This window comes from Tamandua tetradactyla, chromosome 17 (assembly GCF_023851605.1).
Source record: "Tamandua tetradactyla isolate mTamTet1 chromosome 17, mTamTet1.pri, whole genome shotgun sequence".
NCBI classification, from domain to species: domain Eukaryota; kingdom Metazoa; phylum Chordata; class Mammalia; order Pilosa; family Myrmecophagidae; genus Tamandua; species Tamandua tetradactyla.
The window spans coordinates 28,879,988-28,903,327 of record NC_135343.1 but is presented as its reverse complement, the minus strand read 5'-3'; the positions used below and the strand labels follow the sequence as shown (position 1 = coordinate 28,903,327).

The window sequence follows — 23,340 nt, the reverse complement described above, 5'->3', positions numbered from 1 at the left end:
CTCTTGTGTCAAAAATAGCTGATATATCTTGGCTATTAAAAACCCTTCTTTTTTAGAGCCCCTTTTACATAAGTCCAGGATAGCTCCCATCTGGTCCTGGGTTTATTACTTATTTGTTATCTATGAAACCTTAAAATTCCAGGCTCATTTGTTGTTCTGTAGCAAATGAGAGGCATTTCATATCATGAAAAGACAGTGCCCTGCTTTATTTGCTATACTATATTTGAGTCAGATTTACATTTTGTCTGTAACTCTTACATTTCAATAACTCTTAAATTTTCCTAATATAACTTCTAAGAGCAATTACTAGTTAAGAAAAACTACCAAAAATAGTAAATCCAAGGGTATTAGGTAAACAAGTTAGCTGTCTCTTTGTCATATTTTATTTCCCTTTCTTTAAAAAAAAATAATGATTCAAATTTATCTATACCCAGCTAACTATATTATGGCAGTTATAAAATCTCAAAAAGGATAAAATTCTGAAAGAGGTCATGATTACTCAAGCATGTGTCTCGACTAAATGCTCCTAAAATCATAAATATCTGAGATTAGTCCATTATCGTAAGACACCCCAAGTTTGAAGGCAAGAAGTCCTCCCAAAGGGAGAAATTATTTCAGGTAGAAATGTTTGAATGGAGAACAATGGAGGCTTTATAAAGGGAGGGATAATTTAAACAGCTCGTTCCCTTCATAAAGGAAGCATTCCTTCCCACCTCCTTTCCTGGTCTTAGCCCTAGAACCTGAGGCAAGGGCCTACTTCTTCTATGGACTTAATGGCCTGGAACAGGTGGAACTCAAGTAAGGATGGGGGGATGGTGTCAAGGGGAAATATTCTCAGCCCAAAGAATGCTGGGATACAGAATCCCCAACTCACAGAAGCCCTGGGGAATGATCAGGACGTCAGCACAGCAGTCAGGCAACAGCCAAAGTTGGTTCAGGGAGGGCAAGGCTCACAAACTCAGAGCACGGGAGGTTCCGTGCTAGAATGCTCGCCTTCCATGCGGGAGACCTGTGTTTGATTCCCCGACCATGCAACGCCCCCACTTTCCCCACACACACACACACACACACACACACACACACAAAAGATGAAAATCAATATATTTATTGGGGAAGCAGGTCCCAAAGGTAGGCTCACTGGGGCTGGACCAACAGAGAACATTGTTAGCATCTCTGTGATGCCAATTGGAGCTTGGCGTGGTCTGAAGAAATAGCCGACCATTATTTTCGGTAATGCCACTGTAAATGTAGACGGGTCGTTTTTCAAAATATTCCACTGTTTTCTGATGTAGAAATTACTTTGTAGAATTTCTAGAATAAACACTAAAATAAATCTTAGATCTCTTCCTACTAGCAATTATTTACTAAGCCACTGAAAGCCCCTAAGGAGTAATGCAATTAAGGCATAACCTGTCATTTATTCTCTATACACAGTTTCTCTGCACGTGCTTCAATTAGTCTCGTGTGTAATGTGCTACAGGTTAAACAGGATCAGTGATGATCAGTCTGAAAGGTAATACATAAATGTAAACTGAGGGCTCCTCTCACCTCTGCCTCGCAGTGTACCTCCGACCATTCTTTCACTCCCTACGTTAGCAATGAAAACGAAAGAGTGGCCCAGCCCTTTTTTTTGCTGACCAGCTGCTATTTCAGATGCTTTGGTTTATAGACCGAATCCAATAAATCAGATACTTTCTGAAAAAATATTCTTCCCCTGGACATAATTCTTTGTGTGTACCACGAATATGGCTGACAGATTTACAAACAAGCCCTCTTTTGTTATTCTCCTCAGTCTAGCCACACTGCAAAAAACTAACGTGTGCTATCCGGCATCTTTGTCATACTTTTATCACAGTACTTTATTGTGGCTTACTTCAGAGTTGAAATCCTGAAAAGTTTGCTACATATTTAAATAAAGAATAAATGTGGGTTGGTTATAAAATAGTAGCTAAAAGTTAATTTCCTAACATTTGCTGTATTATATTCTCTTTTGTAATAATTTTTAAAATTCCCTTTGGGAAAACTCATGTGCCTATTTATTATAAGTAATCATTTGAAATTTTTTTTAATGTAATTTTTTTAAAAATGTTCACATTAAGTTACGTGCTGAGGAAAAAACAACCTTAATTCAGGTGATCTTTATCAGTTTGTACCAATTTTTAAAAAAGCATTTCTTCTCAAATAATAATATCTAGAAAACACTACATTTTCTGAAAATAAGGAGAGTGTTCATACTTTTGGAACACTTTTAAATGTTGCATTCACAAGCTGGATTTAAATTACAGCTCAGTGATTCTCGTAGGACAGCGTAGAGACCTCGGCAGAGCCAAGAGCCCCTGAGCTCACTGGGGAACCCCTGTCATGGGTGCTGTACTGATATTCAATTCCACAAGTCCACTGGATAGAACCAACTTGATAGTTCCCCTTTTCTTGACATGTCCTTTATAAAGAACCCCTTCATTCTAGGGTGCAATGACTCTGCATGGGATAAACAAGGTCACAGCCTTTATGCTCAGGTTCACAAATGTTAAGAGCTAGGAGGCTCCTCATCATTTACAAATGAGGAAACTGAGGCCTCAGCACCAGACCAGAGAGAAATCCACAAGCATTTACTGTCCTCATCTGGTTGATTTTTAAATAGGTAAGTTGTTAGGACAAAATAGCAACTTTCTGTTCATTCTACACAATTTTAAATAAAAATAATCATTAAGGAAATTGCATATTATATCTCAAAATACACATACTGCTAGCACTACTCAAACTAGTCTGTCACTCTCACTACAAATCAAATAATGTGAAATGAACCCAAAAAAGGTATGTACCATGACTATGCATTATCTAAATTAACGTAGCAGCTCTCCGAAGCAATTGCATTAACTTTTAAGTAGAATCACTGACAATGACATAAGAACTTTATTGTAAATGAAATGCTTAGTATCATGTGAAGTTACAGCTTTAAGTGATTTTAAACATCAAAATAAAAAGGGACATACTATTTTATGTATGCACTTATACCTAAACGCAAACTTTCTCTGAATAAAGAGCCCTAGATTTTCGAAGTCTAGGACAACCCTATTTTATAGACAAGGCATACAAGGCTCACAGAGGTTAGTGGTATTTTCCTGGGCAGACAGCTAATTAAAGACAGACTCAGGCCAAAGACCTAGGATTTGTAATCCCCATTCAGTGTTTTTTCTAGCATTCCTGCAGTGCCTCCTTTAATCACTCGATTGCTAACAGAGCTCAAAGTCAGCGCTGGTTGTGTCTCACTGTCTATGATTCAGTCACATGTCGCCACTTGTTCATATAATGATAGCTCTCTTTGCATGTAATTTAACAACATCTCAAATCATTAATTTATTTACTTAGATTCTTTATTTGTGAAAAATTCAAAGTTTGCCTGGAACGCACTTATGTTTGTCTAATTTCCATATAAAGGATATAGGTAATTACCAATTAGTAAATGGTACCAGCCTTAATTTTTATTGTGCTATTAGCATGTACACTTTGCTCTGGCTAAAGCAAAGAAAGAAACCAGAAATATGATATTTTTAAAAGAAAAATGCTTAAACCCCATTGTAGGAAAGGTCTGAACCAGAAAGAGGAAGAGGACAACTTGGTTTATTCAACTTTTATATCAAAGAGGTAATTTTCAGTACGAAATGGAGATCAAAGTGAGATTGTGCTCAACCAGGAATATCAGGATTTTTACAAGCTTCAACTGAGTCAAGTTTCCAAAATTTACTGCTTTCTTGAAGTCAGTTCGAAGATATCCGCATTTAAATGGGATTAACATAAAAACCTGTTACCTTACCCTATTAAGAAAAGGAAAACTGTTCTATTTTTTAACTTTTGATTTTTGCCTTTACTTTTGAAAAAATGACAAAGCAAAACAAATCCATTTCTACAAGTATAAAGCAGCATTAGTTTTTCTTAAAGACTCATCTCAAATTTTCCCCAAATACTCTACCCCAATGACTATGGTTCAAGTGAACAGTACTACATGGCCAAAGGGGATGTTAAGAGGTTCCCATAATTTTTTGTGCCAAATTCTGCCAAGGACAGGTACAAAAATGCTACTATTTTGTGGCTAGCACAAACCATTTTTTTTAAATGGCCTCATGTACTAGGAAGAATTAGTAACATATCAGTACAGGTATATTAAAAAAAAAGTTAAATGTGATACGGAATTAAATTGATAACACAGCTCCTAATAATTTAATACCATGTAAATTCAGTAATTTTACTAATGAGTTTGATAAGTGGTATAATCATATTTTCTGTTTGCATTTCTATTTCACCTATTTTATCTCATTCGAATGAAGTTTTCTCTTTGCATATCAGAGATTCTCAAGGAAGAACCCTCAAGCACGAGGGAGAACCAGGAGAATGTTAAAATTCCCTGCAGTTCAACAGCCTCCATGTCCCCACACACATTTTTCCTAGTAATTTTACTCAATTTTTTTTCTCTAATAGTCTTTAGGTTCCCTTTAATCCAGTTTCTACTTATTTAGGTTCTCCAGTATGAGTTTTCCCCCATAAATTTATTTTCCATATCTATTTATCTCTTCTCTTCCAATACACCTACACCACTTGTGTACTCCCATCTGCCTCTGAAAGCTCTATTGAACTGTACCTAAAAGCATTGTTTATTTTCTTTAACTATTTAAATCATGTTGACTTAGAGAAAACGGTAATAATCCACAAGCACTAATCGAGTGATGGAGTCCCTATTTTCCTCAAATATGACTCCAACAGCACCCACTCCTTAATGGATTTAAGTAATTTTTTCCTACAAGTAGCCTCCACATTTTATCCAGGTTTTGCAATATAATTAGAGTTGCTATTCATGAGAAAAAATAATTTTGCACAAGTTACCCCTCGGGAGTGTCAGCATGGTAATTTCCATGCAAATAACAAATGAAGAATATTGCCACTTGCTCTAAGCATGCCAGAAAGCATGACTCCATGCCTGATGTTTGCGCAACAGTTTCTGATTTTTTTTTTCCTGGGTAATTCCAACCCCAGAGGAGTCACACACTTATGGCCCTATAAGACAAAAAAAGTCTGCCAAAACATAGTCAGAAAATGTCGAAATGAAAAAGAGGCGAACACAATAAATAAGTATCTCTGCAGCAAGAAAAGACAAAGCACACGAGGGAAATCTATGTGTCAGAAAGGATGCTCCCATCTCTGCCCAGCACACAGGTAATCTCTGTATAAGGACAGAGGTGAGTTAGTGCTTCAAAGATGTGACGCTGGACCTGGGGTACGTTGCCATGGAAATGAGAAGCTCAATTTCTTCAGCTCCCAGGTACCCTCCCTCAGCACTTCTGGCAGCAGTGACAGGTTTCTTTCCTTTGTTCAGAAACTACTCTAGAAACAGCCCTGCCTCTTTCTCAATGCACTGCAAGACTGCATTATGAGGCGGCATTGTAACCAAATTACGTGAGAGGGAGAATTTTCATTTCCATTCCTAAAATTAGTCTCGTAAGCGTGTGCTAGCACAACAGGAACAGGAGCACTTGCTGGAAAGGGCCTGCTCAGTGGTTATGAGTCGCCATGCCTTTCAACACATCGGTTGGACCCTCAGCACACGGACAAGTATTATGACGCCAGGCAGATATGGGCGCCTTTCTGGGATTCTGGAAATTTGCTTTAATATGTTAGTTTCGAGACACGGGTAGTTTGTTTGGGGGAGGGTTTCTGGTGCACAAAGGGCATATAGCGCTTTCCAAGCAGATGCTGTTGCCAGGGCATTTGATCAAAGGGAACTGATTTCCCAATAGGACTTTCAATGAATGTACTTAATTGACTTTGGAGCTGCAGCAAACTGCTTCATGGCTCTAGCTCTCTGTCAAATCCAATGTCGACACAGAATAGATGAGAATACGGAAAATAGTAATAATAGATTAATATTATGAGATAATGCTATATTATTATAGAATATGATAGGTGACCCTGTAAAAACGTGATTTTTTTTTTCATTTGTGATGGATATTGTGGTCCAGAAAAGAAAAGAGAACATTTCCCTTAAGGCAGGAATAAATGCCCAACAAATATGAGATGGTGAAGCAAAGCCATGACAACTTATAAGAAAAATGTTGAAACAATAAAATTGATAAGATTAAATTTAGCATCTTAATTACAAAAATGGAATGAAGTGATTAAAGGAGGTGACATGACTGGACTAGAAAGAATACTGATTAGGTCTGTATCTTGGCCTGCATCTGTCTTTAACTGACCAGGAAGATATTCCTCACCTCTGTGAGCCTTCTGAACTTGTCCATAACATGGGGTTGACCCAAGTGACATATAAGGGTCCATCTGGGTATGAAATCTATGAATCTTCCATCCACAGAAAGTCTGTGCATTGGACACATAAAATAGTACATCCCTTTTTATTCTGATATTAAAGTTTCTTAAAACTATAACTTTACACCATTTTATTTACATTTTACCCATCTATTTATTTACATTTTGTTTACAAATACCCATTTATGTCATTAGATTCGAACGTTCATCATAGCTACTCCATTTAGGGTTCATTTCAAAGCAAATATGCAGATAGTGAGGCTGACAGATTAATCTGAGCACAGTTAGCATTATACATATATTGAGGATACGTAATCCTTTGAAATATTTTTAATGTGATCTTTTAAATATGTTTACATTAGCTTATGTGCTCAAGAATGATATCTTAAATTTAGGTGATCATCATTTGTACCAACCTTTAAAAAACCATTTTTCTTCTCAAATAATAAAACCGAGTAAACCTGCATTTTCTGAAAACAAAGAAAACTATTTATACTTTTGGATCTCTTTGAAATGTTGCATTCACAAGTTGGATTTAAAGTACAGCTCTATAGGACAGCATAGAGACCACGGCAGAGCTAAGAGTCCCTGGTCTGCCAGGGCTGCTGTACTGATATTAATTCCACAAGACCACTGGAGAGAACCAACTCAATATTTCCCTTTTTCTCGATCTGTTTTCTAATTAAGAACCCCTTCATTCTAGGATGCGATGACTTTGCATAGGTATAAACATAATCAGAAGTCTTTATTTACACTTGGCCCACAGAACGTTAAGAGCTGGGAGGTGCCTCGTCATTTACAAATGAGGAAACTGAGGCCTCTGCACCTGATGAGAGAGAGATTCACAAGCATTTATTGTCCCTGTCTGGTTTATTTATAAATACATAAGTTGTTAGGACAAAGCAGTGACTTTCTGTTCATTCTACATAATTTTATGTAAAGAACTCATAAGCATTAAGGGGATTTCTTCCTCCAGGAAAATAACTTACCTAATTAGTCTAAACTCTGAACTAACTGAATTATCAGCAAAGACCCTGCCTCAGCCACAAAAGACATCTGATACAGATAGGATTCTACCTGCCAACTACATTCTTATTCCTGTTCCTCCAAAGACAAATAAATGGTCACACCATAAACTTGGGAGCAAAAAGGAATATGTTCTAATCTAAGCACAGTAAGCAAGCTTGTATAATTGAAAATCAAGCAATGTTGAGACTAATTTATGCAGGAATGTCAGCTTGTCATATTGAATTGAGCTTGAAACTACCTAATAATATGCAGTCAGAGACAGTTTTTGCAGGGAAATCTCATCATACATTGTTTGTAATAATACCAAAATATCTATTTGCTCCTGTCCATATTCTCTAAGGTACATTTAGAACAAAGGGTTGCCCCTGTTGCAATAATAATGTGTTGCATATGCTTCTCTGCTATTAAGCCCACGTCTCAGTCTTCCATGAAGGTCCTCTTTACATGATTCTGCTCTCAGATCGACTTACTGTGTGCCATCCTAGGAACTCAACTACTGTCCATGTTGATGTCATAGGCGTTTACAGAAGCCATGGCCACATTGTTAGTCCTAGCATACCTATCTCAGTTGTAAATGAAGGCAACACTCTAAGAGACAGAAATTTAGCAAATCTTGTTTTTGAACTGAGATGGCTCTCTTGGTTCCTCTGCATATGTCCAAGAGTGCATTCAAATCATAGTTTTTCCATGCATTGCAGAACTTGGACACATAAATAACTGCTATTTAACTAATTCTAAAACATTTTTTCCAGTTTAACATTTCTGAAATCAGCAAGAGTCTGACATGGCACAGCTGCCAACTTAGTTCTTTCTTTCCTAATGAAACATATAATAATGGTGCATCCCACATTACAGGTTCAACAAAACGTCATCTTTTAAAACCATCCTCTTAAAGAAAACAGACAACTTTCCTTGATAGCAAAATAGCGATGCACTTCAAAACTATATGATTAAACACTTTAACTTGAGAAGTGATTTAATCTCTTCTGTTCTTAATTATGCAAGTACTATCTATTTAAATACACTTACAACCACCAAGTATAGTTGAGGATTCTGGATTTTCCTTCAAAATCTCTAATACTTTTTCAGGTTCCTAAAAATCAATCTTGCAATCATTTCACATGTGTTGTGCCTCTTTTTCAATAAGACAGCTTACATGCTACCATTTTGAATGATCGATGTAAACTTCAACTCCCATTCAGAGGTAAAATAACAAAATATCTATTTTGTGTTTGTTTCTTTTCATTTATACTCCCAGCTGCCTGAGAGATGGTATCATCATATAACCATGTATAATATTCACAATAAACTAAATATATTTATCATGTTTCTTTGGAACAGGGAAAGAAGTTAGACGTTTTCAGTGAAATGCCTTAGCACTGTCATACTATGAAACCAATGCAAAAGGCTAAAAAAGTTAAAAAAGAAAAGAGGAAAAAAAACTACCAGTAGCATTTTATTTTACAGTGCAAGCAATCCCTTCCGTCATCACGAATTTTGACATATGTATAGTTTGAAAAGGGAGAGGTTTAGAGTCATTTTTTTTAATCTCATGATTTTTAGCCAGAGGGTTGGCCAATCGAAAAAACATGAAAGACATTGTTACATAAGGAACTTTTCCTAAATTATCATTAACATGAGAAAATAATTTAAAAACAAAAGATTAAAAAGACCTAAAATGTCTTTCCAAAGAGTGTGTGCAATGATTTTCAAATCTCCTCCTGACCTGCAACCAAGCTTTGCCTTTTAATTTTATAAAAATATTTTACTTAAATTACTAGTTACTAATTGTTTGAGGCTTAACAGAAAAAACCACCAGAAAGTGGGGAAAAAACACTAAGACCTAATTGCCTAGAAAATTCTGTCTTTTATATAAAATATTAGAATGCATTAATGTCTATATTCAACACCTCAAAAAAAAACACTTTCTAAAATCCACCATTTCAAAAACCAAATTATTTTCATCAACTTAGCCCATAGACATAATTTTTAAAGTGAAATATATGCCAAGATCTTAATTCCCAGGAGATTAAAAAAAAAGCCACATTACATTCACCAGGGAAAAAAAAATGAAGAATGAAACCCCAGAGTCAAAACTGTCAATTACTGTCATTACTTTGTTGAAATGAAAGAGTTCAATTATATCACAAAGAATTTCAAAAAGTACTAATTTACTTACAATATGTAACTTTCCAACTACCTACAGGTTTATCTAGCTCATAAATTAGCAAATATTCCCTGTATCTACCAACCACATGCATGACGTATACGAGTATGACTAACAAAGCATCATTATTTTCCATTTTTTAAAAAAATTTTTTCCTTTTCTTCATTTCAAAATTATTTTAGATTCTTATTGCAGACCTCTGCATCCTTAAGCATCACAGCTATGAATCTGGATGATATGATAGCCATCATGGAAAGTAATCACACTCTGCATCGATGAGTGACTATTTACAAAATGATTTTTATCATTTAAAGGAGAAAAATCTAATTGAGACTTTAAATTCCAAATAAAATGGCGCAACTGAAATGACACTGACTAGCTATATGAGCTTCCGGAAGTCACCCACCTGGGGCAGCATGCGGTTTTCTTCCTCCAGCTGTCTTACTCTTGCCTCCAGCTGCCTAACATAGGACAAGGTTGATTCTAAAACCAAAAAGAAAGAGCTCACATTATACACACAGGTCTTGTTGGTGTACTGTCAGGATACTTCTGGCCTGATTTATTCAAACCAGGTAGTGACTATTTAGTCTGTTAGCTTAAAAAAAAAAAAAGACTTCTCCCCCCCAAAATAACAACAGAATCCAATGAAAATATAAACTATTTAAACAACTGTACAGAGTTAAGAAAAATTGGAGAAATTTATAGATGTTGAGATTTTGTAAACCATGCAGCACTCAGAATACTAAAAACTTGAAGAAATTCCTTCTTTTCTCCTTATTTTGTGCTTTTTTGAATTTGCAACGGGACACAAGACCTTTTTTTTTTTTTTTTGCAGTGCTAACCCTAAAACAACAAATTATTAGGTCATATTTTAAAATATGAGATAAAACAATATTTTTCAAATCATCCAGTTCCCTTCATTTTCCCAATAAATATATGTTCTCAGAAACATACAGAGAATGGTCAAGAAAAAACTAAATCTATATATTTAGGCTGAATTTTGCCTTTGGTTTTGGCTGAGTGTAAAAGAATCTAGTCATTCCCAAATCCGTAGGTTAACCAAGGGCAGATCTGAAATCATTTCTTGTGTGCATTTCTTCACAAGCTCAGGTAGATGCTGAAAACTCAGACTCAGCACTGTGCTTAGATTCTGACCCACAGTGAAATTCTAAAGTCTATAGCTTTACCCCTTGGGAAAGGAGGCACACATGGAGGAAGGGAGAGTTTCATTTTGGGGAACAATCTGAGAACAACTTTTCTCCATTAACTTGCAAATATTCAAGCACATCATACAGTAGTTGGCATAGCTCCAATTCATCACTTAAGAACAAACATATTTCAGGTACAAAGAAAGGTACATGGCAATAGAGTCCCTTCAGAGTATATTTCCATAGTTAATATTGAAGCAGCAGATCATCCTCAGTTGTTGCTTTTTTTCCCCATGTTCTTCAACCTCAAAGACACAACAGCAAGAGGTATTCCCCTTATCAAGAGGAAAGATGGCAGTACATTTAAGAGGCATGTGTTTGGAGCCCTTGACAATCTGAAGTTTGGATACTGCTGCAATTTAATATCCTGATCTGAAATACAACATAGGAAGTACATTTTATATGGAAATTGTTTATATCAACTCAATTACCATTTATTGTGTCCTCCAAAGCAACAAACTGACATTTTGTTTTCTTCAAATACATAAGGAGCTTCAGTCCTTAATTCTCAAATGTAACAATTAAGCTAAACCCTGATCAGCTTAGGGCATGCCTGGCTTCATAAATTGTTTGTATAATGCTACCATCACTGACATCAGTATAACCATCCACTGACCTCATACCAACCGGACAAACTTAGCTTTGAGCTCTCGTCATATAAGAAGATGGTAACACAAGGCAAAGAAAACTGAACACAATTGCTAGAGATATGCGCTCTCTCTCTCTCTCTCTCTCTCTCTCTCTCTCTCTCTTTAGCTTGATGAAATGATAAGAGCTTGCTCTATGGACTCTTCCAAGAGAGAGAAAAAAAGTATACAGCATAAATGAATAGCAAAATTATTGATTTCATGATTCTGCTTTACCACAGCAAAATGAATAAGTCATTTGCAGATCATCAACATGTGAATGTAGATTGCCTGATTTACCAGTTTTGCAAGCTCCACTGTCTCCTCTAGAAAAACAACTGCTTGATAAGGCCCATCAGAATGAAAAGTAGCTCAACAATATTCTATAGAACACATGAACAAATACATTTCTTTCTTTTTTGTTCATCATTTACACCTTATCTTTCTTGCCCCTATACTGTACTATCTCTAAAGCTGTGACACTTAAAGCAGCTGAAATGACTCCATACAGAAGGAGTTTTCAGGGGGATATTTGAAAAATGTCATGGAATGAATTTTTTTTTTCAATTCATTCATTATCTTCAGTCATTCTGTTTCTGTTATTTACATCTTTGCACTCCACATAATTTTGATGGTTACACCAGGAATCTACTTAAATTCCAAAAGCCTTATATTATATCAATTCAGAAAAAGGGGCCAAAATTCCTGAGTTTGGAAAATATTCCCCAACTCCAGTTTTTAATATCAAATTATAATAGGTCAAGTCCAAATCTTTGTTTGAAAGCATTTACTGCAAATATGGGTTGGCTCAGGTAGAGGTGGGGAACATTATTAAGTAAAATAACAAAAAAAGATTAGCTTTCGGATGAGACAAAGTTAAGGAGGTTTTGAGGTCATTCCTTCATTCACAAATAGTTTTTTTGTGTGTCACTGCTTTGTGTCGGGCACTGTTCTAGGGTGGGAGTGAACAGAAGGCTAATTATTGTAAGTCTCAGCAAGTTATTCAAAATACAAATTCCCTTTTAGGATTAAACACCTATGTGCTACGTAACAGAAGGTCCTGTTATTTGTCCCAGGCTCTTAGTCTCTTTTGTAGTTATGACTTAACTATTAACGGATGCCTCAAATGAGAAACTCATCATGGGTGGAGAAAAAAACACAGAAAAAATACATGATCTGAATGCATAAAAAAGAAAATGAATGCTGCTAGCTGTTTTATTCAACAAGAAGTTGATTATACAATCCTTTAAGGAGTGGAGTCAGCAAAGATTTTTCTAGACTACTGTAAGATTGGTACCACTGGTTCTCTGAGTCCCTGTATGAAGAGCCAATGAAGAAAACTTCCAATCCTCAGACTATCAGAAGAGAAAGAAATAAACATTTGCTTTGTCAAGCCATTGTGAATTTCAAGGTTTATTTGTTAATGCACCATAGCCTGGCTTAACCTGACTAGTAGTACATAATCAATAATGGGACAGAAAACATGTAAACTCTATTTTTAAAATAAAACATAAAAGCATAAAGAATAGGAAACACCACACTTTTATACTATTATCATCATAATCCACCTCCCAGTCCTGGTTTACTCTTAGAAAAATATTGATAAAATGACCTCATGGTATGTGTAAGAAAGAAAAGCAGCTCCTCCTATGCCAAGGAATATCTGACCATGTCTTCCATAACTCCTCATCCCATGCTGCTGCTTCCTTCTTCTCCCTCTCCCAGGATACTTACATAGTACCAGCAAATATAAAATAAGCTGCCTTCCATTCATTACACCTAAGGAATGTGGAAGACAGCTGTGCATTGACCAATAAGTGTCTGACAAAAATAACATTTCTTCTCATTACAAAGAGATAATCAAATTATATTAGAATATATTACAAGTTGAATCATCACTAATTTCATACCAGTATCTTCTAGATGTTAAATCTAAGATGTCAGAATGTTACTTTGCCTTCAGAATTTTTGCATGAGGTTCCAAAAGAGCACTATGGATTCCCTAGAAAAATACAGCCAATTACTATGTTGCAAACGCCCACGTATTAAAGAAGGACACTGTCTTCAAGTGCATACCTAGCACCCTCTCCCAACTCCACCTGTCCCAGGGTCTCTTTCTCCCTTCCTTCTCCTCTTCACCACCTAATGGAGGCCCCCCTCACCTTCCCAGAAGCTCCTACTCTTCCACCCCAGGCCTCCCGCTCTCCTACTCCCCTTTTCCCCAGTCACCTCATGACCTCAGTTTTTGGCTTTCACCCCCACCAATGACCAAAGTCTTGACTATTCAAAGTCCAGCTCCCCAGAATACTGCTCAACATGGACACCTGTGTGACTGAAGGTGGATTAAATGTCGCTCTCACAATTCAGCTACTTATGCATGGAGAGGAAGTTGGCAATAGCATTGGAAAGAAATAAGAATCAGTTAAGAAGATGTATGAAGAGAGTGGTGCATGTATCAACTTCATAGAAGAGAAATTTCTAAGAGAATTATCACTTTGGCTGGACTCACTAAGGCCATCTGTAAAGCCTTTGCTAAGATCATTGACAAGGTGGAAGAGGACATCAGCAGCTCTATGATCAATGGAACCCTGGTCACCCTGAGGCTGGTGACTCCTACTTGGCAGAGTGCTTTGGGAAAGATGGTTGCAAGATCAAGAAAATATGAGATAGTATAGAGGTTCAGGTCCAGGTGGCAGGGGATATGCTCCCCAACTCAACTGAGTGGGCCATCACTATTGCTGGCATTCTGCAATCCATCATTGGGTGTATCAAACAGATTTGTCTGGTCATGTTAGATACTCTCTCCCAGCCCCCCCAACCCCTACCCCCAGAAGGGTATGACCATCCCAGACCAGCCCAAACCATCCAGTTCTCCGGTCATCTTTGCAGGTGGTCAGGCCCATCCCATTCAAGGGATGCTGATCCATAGTCAGGTTTGATCAAGTTGCACCAGTTGGCAGTGCAATAGTCTCATTTTCCTATGACATATGGCAACACTGGATTCAGTGCAGGTTTGAAAGCATCTCCTCAGACTAATTCTCATGAACTCACCATTCCAAACAATGTGATTGGCTGCGTTATCAGCCATCAAGAAACCAAAATGAATTAGATCTGTCAGATATCTTGGGCACAGATGGAAATTGTGAATCCAGTGGAAGGATATGTTGATAGGCAGGCTACCATCACTGGATCTGCTACCAGCCTGAGCCTTGCTTGATATCTAATTAATCAGACTTTCCTTGGAGACAGGTGGTATGGGAAACAGCTAGAATGATGCAGATTCATCCATATTCTCTCTCTGCTGTTCACCACCACCCATGATCCATCTGGAACAGCCAGTGATTCCAGGTTTTAGTTTGTAAGTTTTCAGTTTCTACACATTATATCATCCACTTGTGATTTTTTTTTTTATTAAACTGCTTTAATTCCTTTCTCTATTCAGCTGTTAGTGCTGAGATCCATATTCCATTTTATAAGCATCATCGTGTTTTTCTTGATGTTTTGTTTTCTTTTTTTGATTATGATTTTTTTTTTCAGTTTGTCATGGGAATGTAAGAGTGGAATATTAATACATCTCGGTTTAATTCTGTAATGTTGAGCAGTTTTTTTAAAAAATTAAAAGATGGACTAGGAGCATTTTCTTTGTGAACAGAAACTGGATGCCACAGTGATGCACAGGGGCTCTATTCCAGTTTTCTTGCTGCTGTTTTTGTACCTTTGATCCCTCGAAGGACAAGGACCCTACACAGGTTTTGATAGAAGACTTTATTCCAGTTAAAAAAAAAAAAAAAGTACATAACCAACCGGGCAGAAATAAGAGAGAAAAATAAAGGAAATAATAAGGTAATATGAAAATTGGTGCCAATGGATCAATGGACCAATCCACTGAGTGCCAAACTTTGCGAAATGAGATCAACAGAAAGAGATCAACATTGCCTATTGTTCCTGTGAAGGAGAAACTTAGGCCTAATAGATCAACAGAAGTTTGACAGGTCAAAGGGATGCTTATGGAGGGGGTCACAGCTGGTCAATGGCCAGAAGTCAAGACTGAGCTTGTGGTAAGGGGAAAAGAAATCAAAGCACTGACGAGAAAGGGACAGGAGCAGGAGGGAAGACTGAATCACATCCCACAATCACAAAATCTTGAAAAGCCAGCATCAATCCACAGTTATCCAGATAGTGATTTGCTTTAAATCTCCCCTATTACAATTTTATTTCTCTCTCCTTCCTGGGACACCTATGGACATGTAGATATTAGAAAAGCAAGGTGAAACAAACAATATTGATGCAAAAATTCAACATCAGTTCCAAGAGGTTCTTTGGGTAAGTATCAAGCACACTTTCACAGTAGAGGCCACTCCTCACTATGCGTCTTACTTTTCTTTGAACCTACATGCAAAGGGCCAAAACACCTCTTGCAACAAAATGAACATAAGAAACATGTGTAAGAATTACATTAAATTCCACCTCTCCTAAATGATTCAAATTTTAGAATTGAAATGCACTTTAGAGATTATCTAACCCAAACTGTCTCCTATTCTAGTCCCCTAACTCATTTTTGCTTATGAGCCAACTGAACCATAGAAAGCAGTCAATTTGGCCCCTGCAGATTAGTCACATATATTCAGAAGGTTTCATTGCTGGGATACCATAGCAATTCCCATCTTGGATCCTGTAATCATTAAGTAATGTCAAACTCCTTGCATAGTTAAATTCTAAGTTCTCCTTTTTACTTCCTGATTTGAGATATTCCAAATGGATTATTTTTTCCTTTACTAAGATAATATCCTTGACTTTCTTTCACTTTAATTTATCTGAAATACATTCAATCATATAAATTAGATTCACTTTTCCTTTTGTTAGTTTGAAAATACCGGTAAAATGTTGAACACTCTTTTCTTCCCCTTGATTTCTCATGCAGTGCTGCTCTCCATTGGGAGACTCCATCCTGGAAATCACCCATGAATTACCCTGACTGTTGTACATGAAAGGTTTATTGTTAGTAGCTGAAGCTATCTAAGGTTTTTCAAACTTTTTGAGTGGTCACAATTACATGAATTGCAGTCTGGCCTCCAAAATTTCAGGGTAGAAAATAAAACCTGGGAATGGTCCATTCTAACACAAACTACTGCATTTTGAACAGTGTATAGGAGGAAATCATTTGGAAGACTACAGCAGCAGTGGGTTTACATATATTTTGGCTTTTCTTTGGCTCTGGAGGAGTTAGTCTCCCTCAGCAAAAAGAAAAAAGAGGACAATGGCCACATGATTCCCAATCTATAGGCAAACTCATCAATAAACCCCAACTTCTAAAGACACTGCTTGGATGAGTTCAAAATTAATCCCCTCATTCACTGACTTTTATACATTCCTAAGGGAATTATATTGGAGCTATGTATTTTTAAAATATTACTGTTCTGGAGAAAAGTGTTTCTCTTTCTTCCTCAGACAAGCAAAGGCCAATTACCTACTTAGAATATTATCTCCAGACATACAAGCAATTATATTTCTTGCTATAATTTGATGCTTCTCTTATTTAAAAAAAAAAATCTTACTGGAATCAGCATTTTCAGATTTGCTTGGACATTTAAATCAGACTGTCTTGTTGGCAGAGATAGTTTTTTGTTTTTGTTTTTTTCATTTTTAATGGAGCTTTAATTGGCCTAAATATGTTAAAAAATGGAGCAGGTCTTACCCCAACCCACAAACCATGAGGCTAATTCTACTCTTCTCAGGCCCTCTCCTCTGTCCTAACCCTCTCCTCCCATAGAGACCTGTTCACGGTTTCTCAATGGCCCCATGTTCTTGCAGCTCACTAGTGATATTCTCATTTCACTCTTCCTAGTTGAGTACTCCTATATATTTTTTATTTGTGGTATAAATAATAGCTTTCTAACAATTAGCACTGCCAAAGTTTACGCCATGCTGCATGTATAATACTGTGCCTCCTGTCACTGGAGGTGCTCAGAGAAGGATCATTGGGCTGCTGCACAGATTTCCACCTTTGAACACAGTTGGGCTGCTCTCTTCAACTCAGAGGTTCAATAATTCTTCCCACTCCACGAATGTCTTTCAGTTCTCCTTCTCAACTCATGTGCCAGTAAACCCCATATTGGGTGCCAGGAGATTTCTCTTTACCTGCTTTCTACGAGTGTTATTTGCTTTCCCATTTTCATTTTTTGCCTAAATATGCTACATGAGGATAAGGCCCCACACCACACACAGTGATTGGGGGTTTCCTCTGCAGAGGTTTAATGCATACTTGTCAATTTACTTTAATATTAAAGACCTTACCCAATAGTTATTATCCGCTGCATGACAGACACTGTTTTAGGTTAGAGGATAGAGTAGAAAGCAAGAGTGGCAGGAGCTGTGCGTGCAATGGAGCTCACACTGTAAGTGAGGAAAATAGATAATAAAAAGCAAACAACAGGATGTTTTATGAAGGTTATATGTGCAAACTGTCCTAAGTCCAGGACAGAGAGACTTGGGGATGTCAGGGCTATGCTAGTGGGCATGGCCAGGGAAGAGCTCTCTGATGATTACAACTGCAAACAAGTCAACCATGCTCAGAAACGTTGGAGAAAGAGTTCAAGCAGAAGGAAAGCCAAGAGCACAGGCCTGGGGTGTGAAGACCTGCATTCTGGGATCTAGCCATGAGGAGGGAAGTGTAGGCAGCTTAGGAAGGGATCCCATAGCCTGTTGCCTTCTCCCACTATTACATTTTAAAGCTTTGGGCTTTATTTATTCATTCATTTGGCTCCTTGCACTTTACATTTAGACACAGACCTAGACCTTGGCTGTGACTAAGAGGCGTGACTTGTAGCCAAAACTTTAGCCATACGCTCGGCTCCTCTCTCACATCCCCCACTTCCTGAGACTTCAACTTGCCATAGTCTTCTACCAGTTGTTCTTGCTTCCTATGACTAAGGTCCCCCTTTGGTTACAAATGCCCACTGGAAGGAATTTAAACTTCACCTGCTTAGGAAGTTCTCCTCCCAGTCCCTCCCCATGAGAGGAGCAGGGGCGGGGGTAGGTTGGGAGGGCAAGTGAGTGTAGCTGTGGGCCTGGGGCAGGTCCAAGGGATGCTGAAGGGCTCGGAGCTGTCAGAGAACAGCCCTGGCCAGGGAAGAGGAGAAAACTGAACAAATTTAGGGTGGTTATTTGAAAAAAAGCATTTTTTCAAATGGGGGAAAATGGTATTTTGTTACATAGTTATCATAATCCTCCTGTTTATGTGTTCCTTTGGAAGTGGCGCCTAGTTGTTTCAGCTTTTACTTCTCTGCCTAAATAGGCCGGAGGCTCCACGTGGCAAGGACTTGCCTTACTCTCCCATCATCACTGCCCGCTGCCCAGCGCAGTGCCATGTGCGAGAAGGGCTTCAATAAGGAGAGAGAATGCCCCCCTTATCCTACTCCCGACTGTCTGGCTACATGCTTCCAGAACAATTTGTAGCAGTTAACTCAAACTGCAGTCAGATTTCCATTTAGAAAATGCATAATCACAAGCAATCTAAGCTGAAGCCTAGCTTAGAGGAACTTTCTGAAACCCTAAAATGGCCTTCACTTTAACTGTTTCCTTTGAAAGCATCAACCCTGCAAAGTAGGTAGTAGGTAAGCAGAAATAAATAGGGCTAAACAACTGGTGACTGCATGAAAAATATTTCAAACTCTGAAGAGCTGTTAAGCATGAGTGCCATCCTAACAGCTATTCAAGGCTAGACTGTGTCTTGTTTTCCATTGTTATGTTATCGCTGTTGTTCTCATTTCTCAAAGGAAATAAGTGCCTTCTCCCAAAGCCAAAGGATAAAAGTTGATGTCACTTTAATAAATGTAACAATTTCCTTCAATGTATGTGTTCTCCTTGTAATGCAGCTTGTTGGTATTATCAGTGAATAGACCAGGAAGGAAATCTGTCATCAACAAATTTTCAAAAGACAATAAATCTATAAAAATGCTTTTTTTTCTTAGGGTAATTAGTATGCCTTTTTATTGTGTTTTTTAGATGTTTTTAATAATCTACATATATCTGTCTTTTTACTATCATACTTTTCAGCAGAATAAAAATAACTTTACATCCAATTATACAGCAAAGCATCATTAATTTGAAATCTATCAATTTGGAATTCAAACAAATTTTTTTGAACATAATCTCTGTGCTGGTAGTGAAATAATATTTGGCAAAATGAATTCACAGTATAATAAACAAGGAATAGTTCCCTTACATATGAAATGCAAAGTTTTTTCAACAATTTAGCAGCCTCTCTCTACAAAGTGATCATTTCAAATAATCTAGCTAATTTAGATAAACTTGTAAAGATCACATACTTGAAAATATCTTATTTTATGTTAGCTATATTGATATATTTATTAATAGATAGTTTGTAAGCACTGATAGTTAAAAAATACTCACTAGGTACCTATTTTTTTATGTTAGGAATAGTTCATATGCTTGGGATAGTTCATATGGCAAGCCATGCCAATTTAGCTAAAAAGCAAATATTACAGACTTTAAGAGGCAATTCTAAATAACTAAGCATGTATAGAGACAAGGAAAACTCCAGCTATTTCACTAGGGCAATCTAAAGAACCATATACTGATGCATGTCCCATCAGGAATTTTCTTTTTAGTTCAAACAGCACTGGGCTGGGACTTGAAAGTTCAGTTGTAATTCAAACTCTGAGATGGCCTAAGCCACGTGGGTTTTAGGTTTCAATTGTCAAACATGAATATTGAATTAAATCACCTTTAAGACCCTTTAAGAGCCACAGTTTCTGAATCACAATTAACACGTATTTTATAATAATCCTCACTAGTGGTTTCACTGCTAAATGTAGCTGAGATAGGAATTCCATCAGTATGTGCATGTTATTTTGCTATTTTTCACTGATTCTGGCACTGATTCATCATATGTGCATGAATATAATGCACAAGGTCTTGGAGAAGGAGAGACTATTTAATACAATATTGCAATGCTCCAAGAAACAAAATAAACCACACCCATGGGGTAGATGCATGCCAGTCTTGATTATTATAGTTAGACATGGTTATCTGAGGTTTGTTTACATTTTAAAATATTATTATTTAGTAGCACCTCCTTACATATTTCTCTCCTATACTCTGTATACTTAACAACGCTTTTCTCCGGAAAAAGTTAACAAGGAAAAAAAAGATCCTTCAACTTTAATTCCAGTATGAAAGGATACAATTCGATGCCACTGTTGAGAACAAATTGCTGAATCCTTACAAAAAAAAAAAAAAAAAAGGAGCCAAAGAACTATAAAATCACTACTTAATTTAAGCATGTTACTTGTCAATGATATTCTAACTAAACAATATTGGGGGGGTTTCCTGCCATTTAGTAAAACTGTGATAGGAAATAAACCTCAAAAGTCCAGCACACCACACCCTGAATGGACTCACACTGCTCATACGCCCTTCGATTTTACAGACACTTTACGATGGTGCTGTGGGAAGAGAATTCAGGGGAGGAAAATTCATGCCAATCGCAAAGTTTATTTGGGCTCTTCTATATTCACGAGTATTTGATTATTTTGGCTCCACTGAAAAGTTACTAGGCAACAAGAGACTAGTCAATTCGGTCAAGTAAGCAAACCAGATGACACATGGTGATGAATGCACAACCACATAATCATGCTGTGAACCACTGACTCTATACTTTGGGTGGATTGTATAGTGTATGAATATATCTCAATAAAATTACTTTTGAAGAAAAGAGAGAGAGAATTTGGTGTATGTCACCAAACAAAGTACTTATAGGCATTTGGACAGAAGTTGGTTGTTCCTCCAAATCAAATATCTTAGTAAACTGTTTTTAAAGTAATCACCCTTGTCCATAAAATCCTATGGATTCTGAAAGTGTGATTCAATACTTATGACACTGAGAAACCAGAGTAAGTACAATGAACTTCTATACCTAAAATAAATATAATCTTCAAATAATGGTTTCTCATGCTGAATACAATTTTTGCAGCCTATAACTATAACCGCAACAACCCAAAGGTTATTTTTTATTTGTTTTGGCTACATAATGAAACTGTTAAATTTGTCCTGCTTACACTAATTTTCAGATTGATTATGTAACACTGTGGAAATTGTGTGTGTCATCTTATAAAACTATATTCTTAAACCAGTGTTTTTTATCCATCCTCGTGAAAGATAAGGCTGCTTCTTTAACTTTCAAAGCAGAGGAAACTGAAAATTTTGAGTATTCACTTCGAATACCTCTTTTCAGTGCACGGTCATTTTCTAGCTGTTTAGGGAAAATCTTAAATTACAAATAGAAAAGAAACTTATAAGTCAAAGAGTAAAGAAACTTAACAGTGGAATAAAACAGACAGTGAATACCTAAAACTGTGTTTTCCAAGTTCCTTGAGAAAGGAGCTTGTTTTATACATCTTTGTAACCCAAGTCTGGCCCTAATATTAGGTACATGCCTCTTCAACATGAAAACATTACATTCAAGTATATCAAGAGTTGAAAATGTCTCTGTCAAATTTAAGTCTATACAAGCTACAAAAAAATTAAGAAATTGTCCTTAAGGAATAAATATAATAACTGTGAATAAAGATGACAATAAAAACATCTGTCTTTAGATAACATTAAGATTTAAAAAAAAAAAAAAGTGTCTACCTGGTCCCAAAGGGTTTGAGTGAGGCATTCTAATTTAAAAATAATAATAATAATTAAACGATGTTTTCAGACACTTGGGAAAATTCCATCCTAATAAGGTACTTCAGGGTATATTGGGTGGAAGGAGGCTGGCCAGAGAGGTGTTTCCTGCCTCCACTCTTAATTAATCATTAACTTTATTCTCTCCTGGCTCTTCTGAGAGCACACAGCTATGGAGAGCACTGCCAATGCGTAAGGAGAATTACAAGTCTATTTACCCCCTGAGTATATCAAAGTCAAGCAAGATTGTAAAACAATACAAGAAAGAGGAGGGTGTACTAACAGAAATGTCTATAAATGCACCCTGCTTCCCATGTGTGGACAGCTCAGCTTTCTGCAATTAAACCGAGGACCCAACTGGGGCTTCCATTTAAGGCCCCTGGCTTAGCAGATTTATTGGAAAAAGGCTTCTTACGTCATCACACTGGACCCAGGAATGGGACAAGATGAATTGTTCTTAATTTGCACCCTGTCCTTAAGAAGTACTTCGGAAAACTAGAGTGGAATGAAACAACAGGTCATGGCCCATGGAAATTCCAATCAGTAGAAAATGATGGACATTGCCTACATTTAAAAATATATAGAGCTTTCCATAAATGACCACTTTAATTAACTCATACTTAGATAAATCTTAGTCTAAATTACAATTCAGTTGAAATTTATTTTCCCAGAGCTGCCTGTGTGGGAGTGACTGAGAAGTCAATCTATCATCAAGAGACATTGACTTCGCATATCCTATTACTGCCATCAAGCTAAAAATTTAGTTCCTAATATATGTGGAGAAAATAAATTACTGGGAAGCAGTATACATATTTCTGAAGACAGAGTTTCTCAATTCTGTGCAAATAGGATTCAATCATCCTTTTTATAGAGGTCTGAAAGAATACTTGCTTTGTGATCACCACCAACATTGCATATTTGATAATTTTGTAATGAAGAAAAATAATTTTAGAAGCAAGACCTTCACATCGGCTCAGAGAGGGCTCTGCCCCGAGAGTATCGCACAGAGCTTTCTTCAAACCATGGAGTCAGGAACTGCCTGTAACCCCCATCTCAGACCCTAACCAGCTTGATACAGTAGCACCAAAGTTAACTTTCACACAGAATCTCTCTGGAGCTCTAACCCAGACTCCCTCATGATGACTGGATTTAACTTTCAAAAGCCAAGTTCTGTCTCACTGTCCTATCTCTCAGCACCCGAGTTCTATGCCCACTGCCTGGTCACGTGTGTGGGGCCCACTGGATTCCCGAATCAATTTCAGGACATGTCACAAATCCTGGGTCTTCTCCCTGACATCAGCTG

At 37.1% G+C, this 23,340-nt stretch overlaps 1 protein-coding gene and 1 pseudogene across 6 annotated transcripts in view; one reads left to right on the top strand and one right to left on the bottom strand.

The window, feature by feature from the left end:
- The window catches only part of CCDC85A (coiled-coil domain containing 85A), a 627,527-nt gene that overhangs the window by 468,369 nt on the left and 135,818 nt on the right, over nt 1–23,340 (bottom strand). For 5 of the 6 annotated variants that reach the window (XM_077134275.1, XM_077134276.1, XM_077134277.1 and 2 more), the window contains exon 3: nt 9,918–9,994. In XM_077134275.1, the coding sequence (XP_076990390.1) occupies nt 9,918–9,994 (77 nt within the window). Of the gene's footprint in view, nt 1–9,917; nt 9,995–23,340 lie in introns of those variants that run through there. The other variant, XR_013164281.1, reaches the window with a different exon arrangement.
- Nucleotides 13,662–14,614, top strand: LOC143660850 (poly(rC)-binding protein 2 pseudogene; annotated as a pseudogene).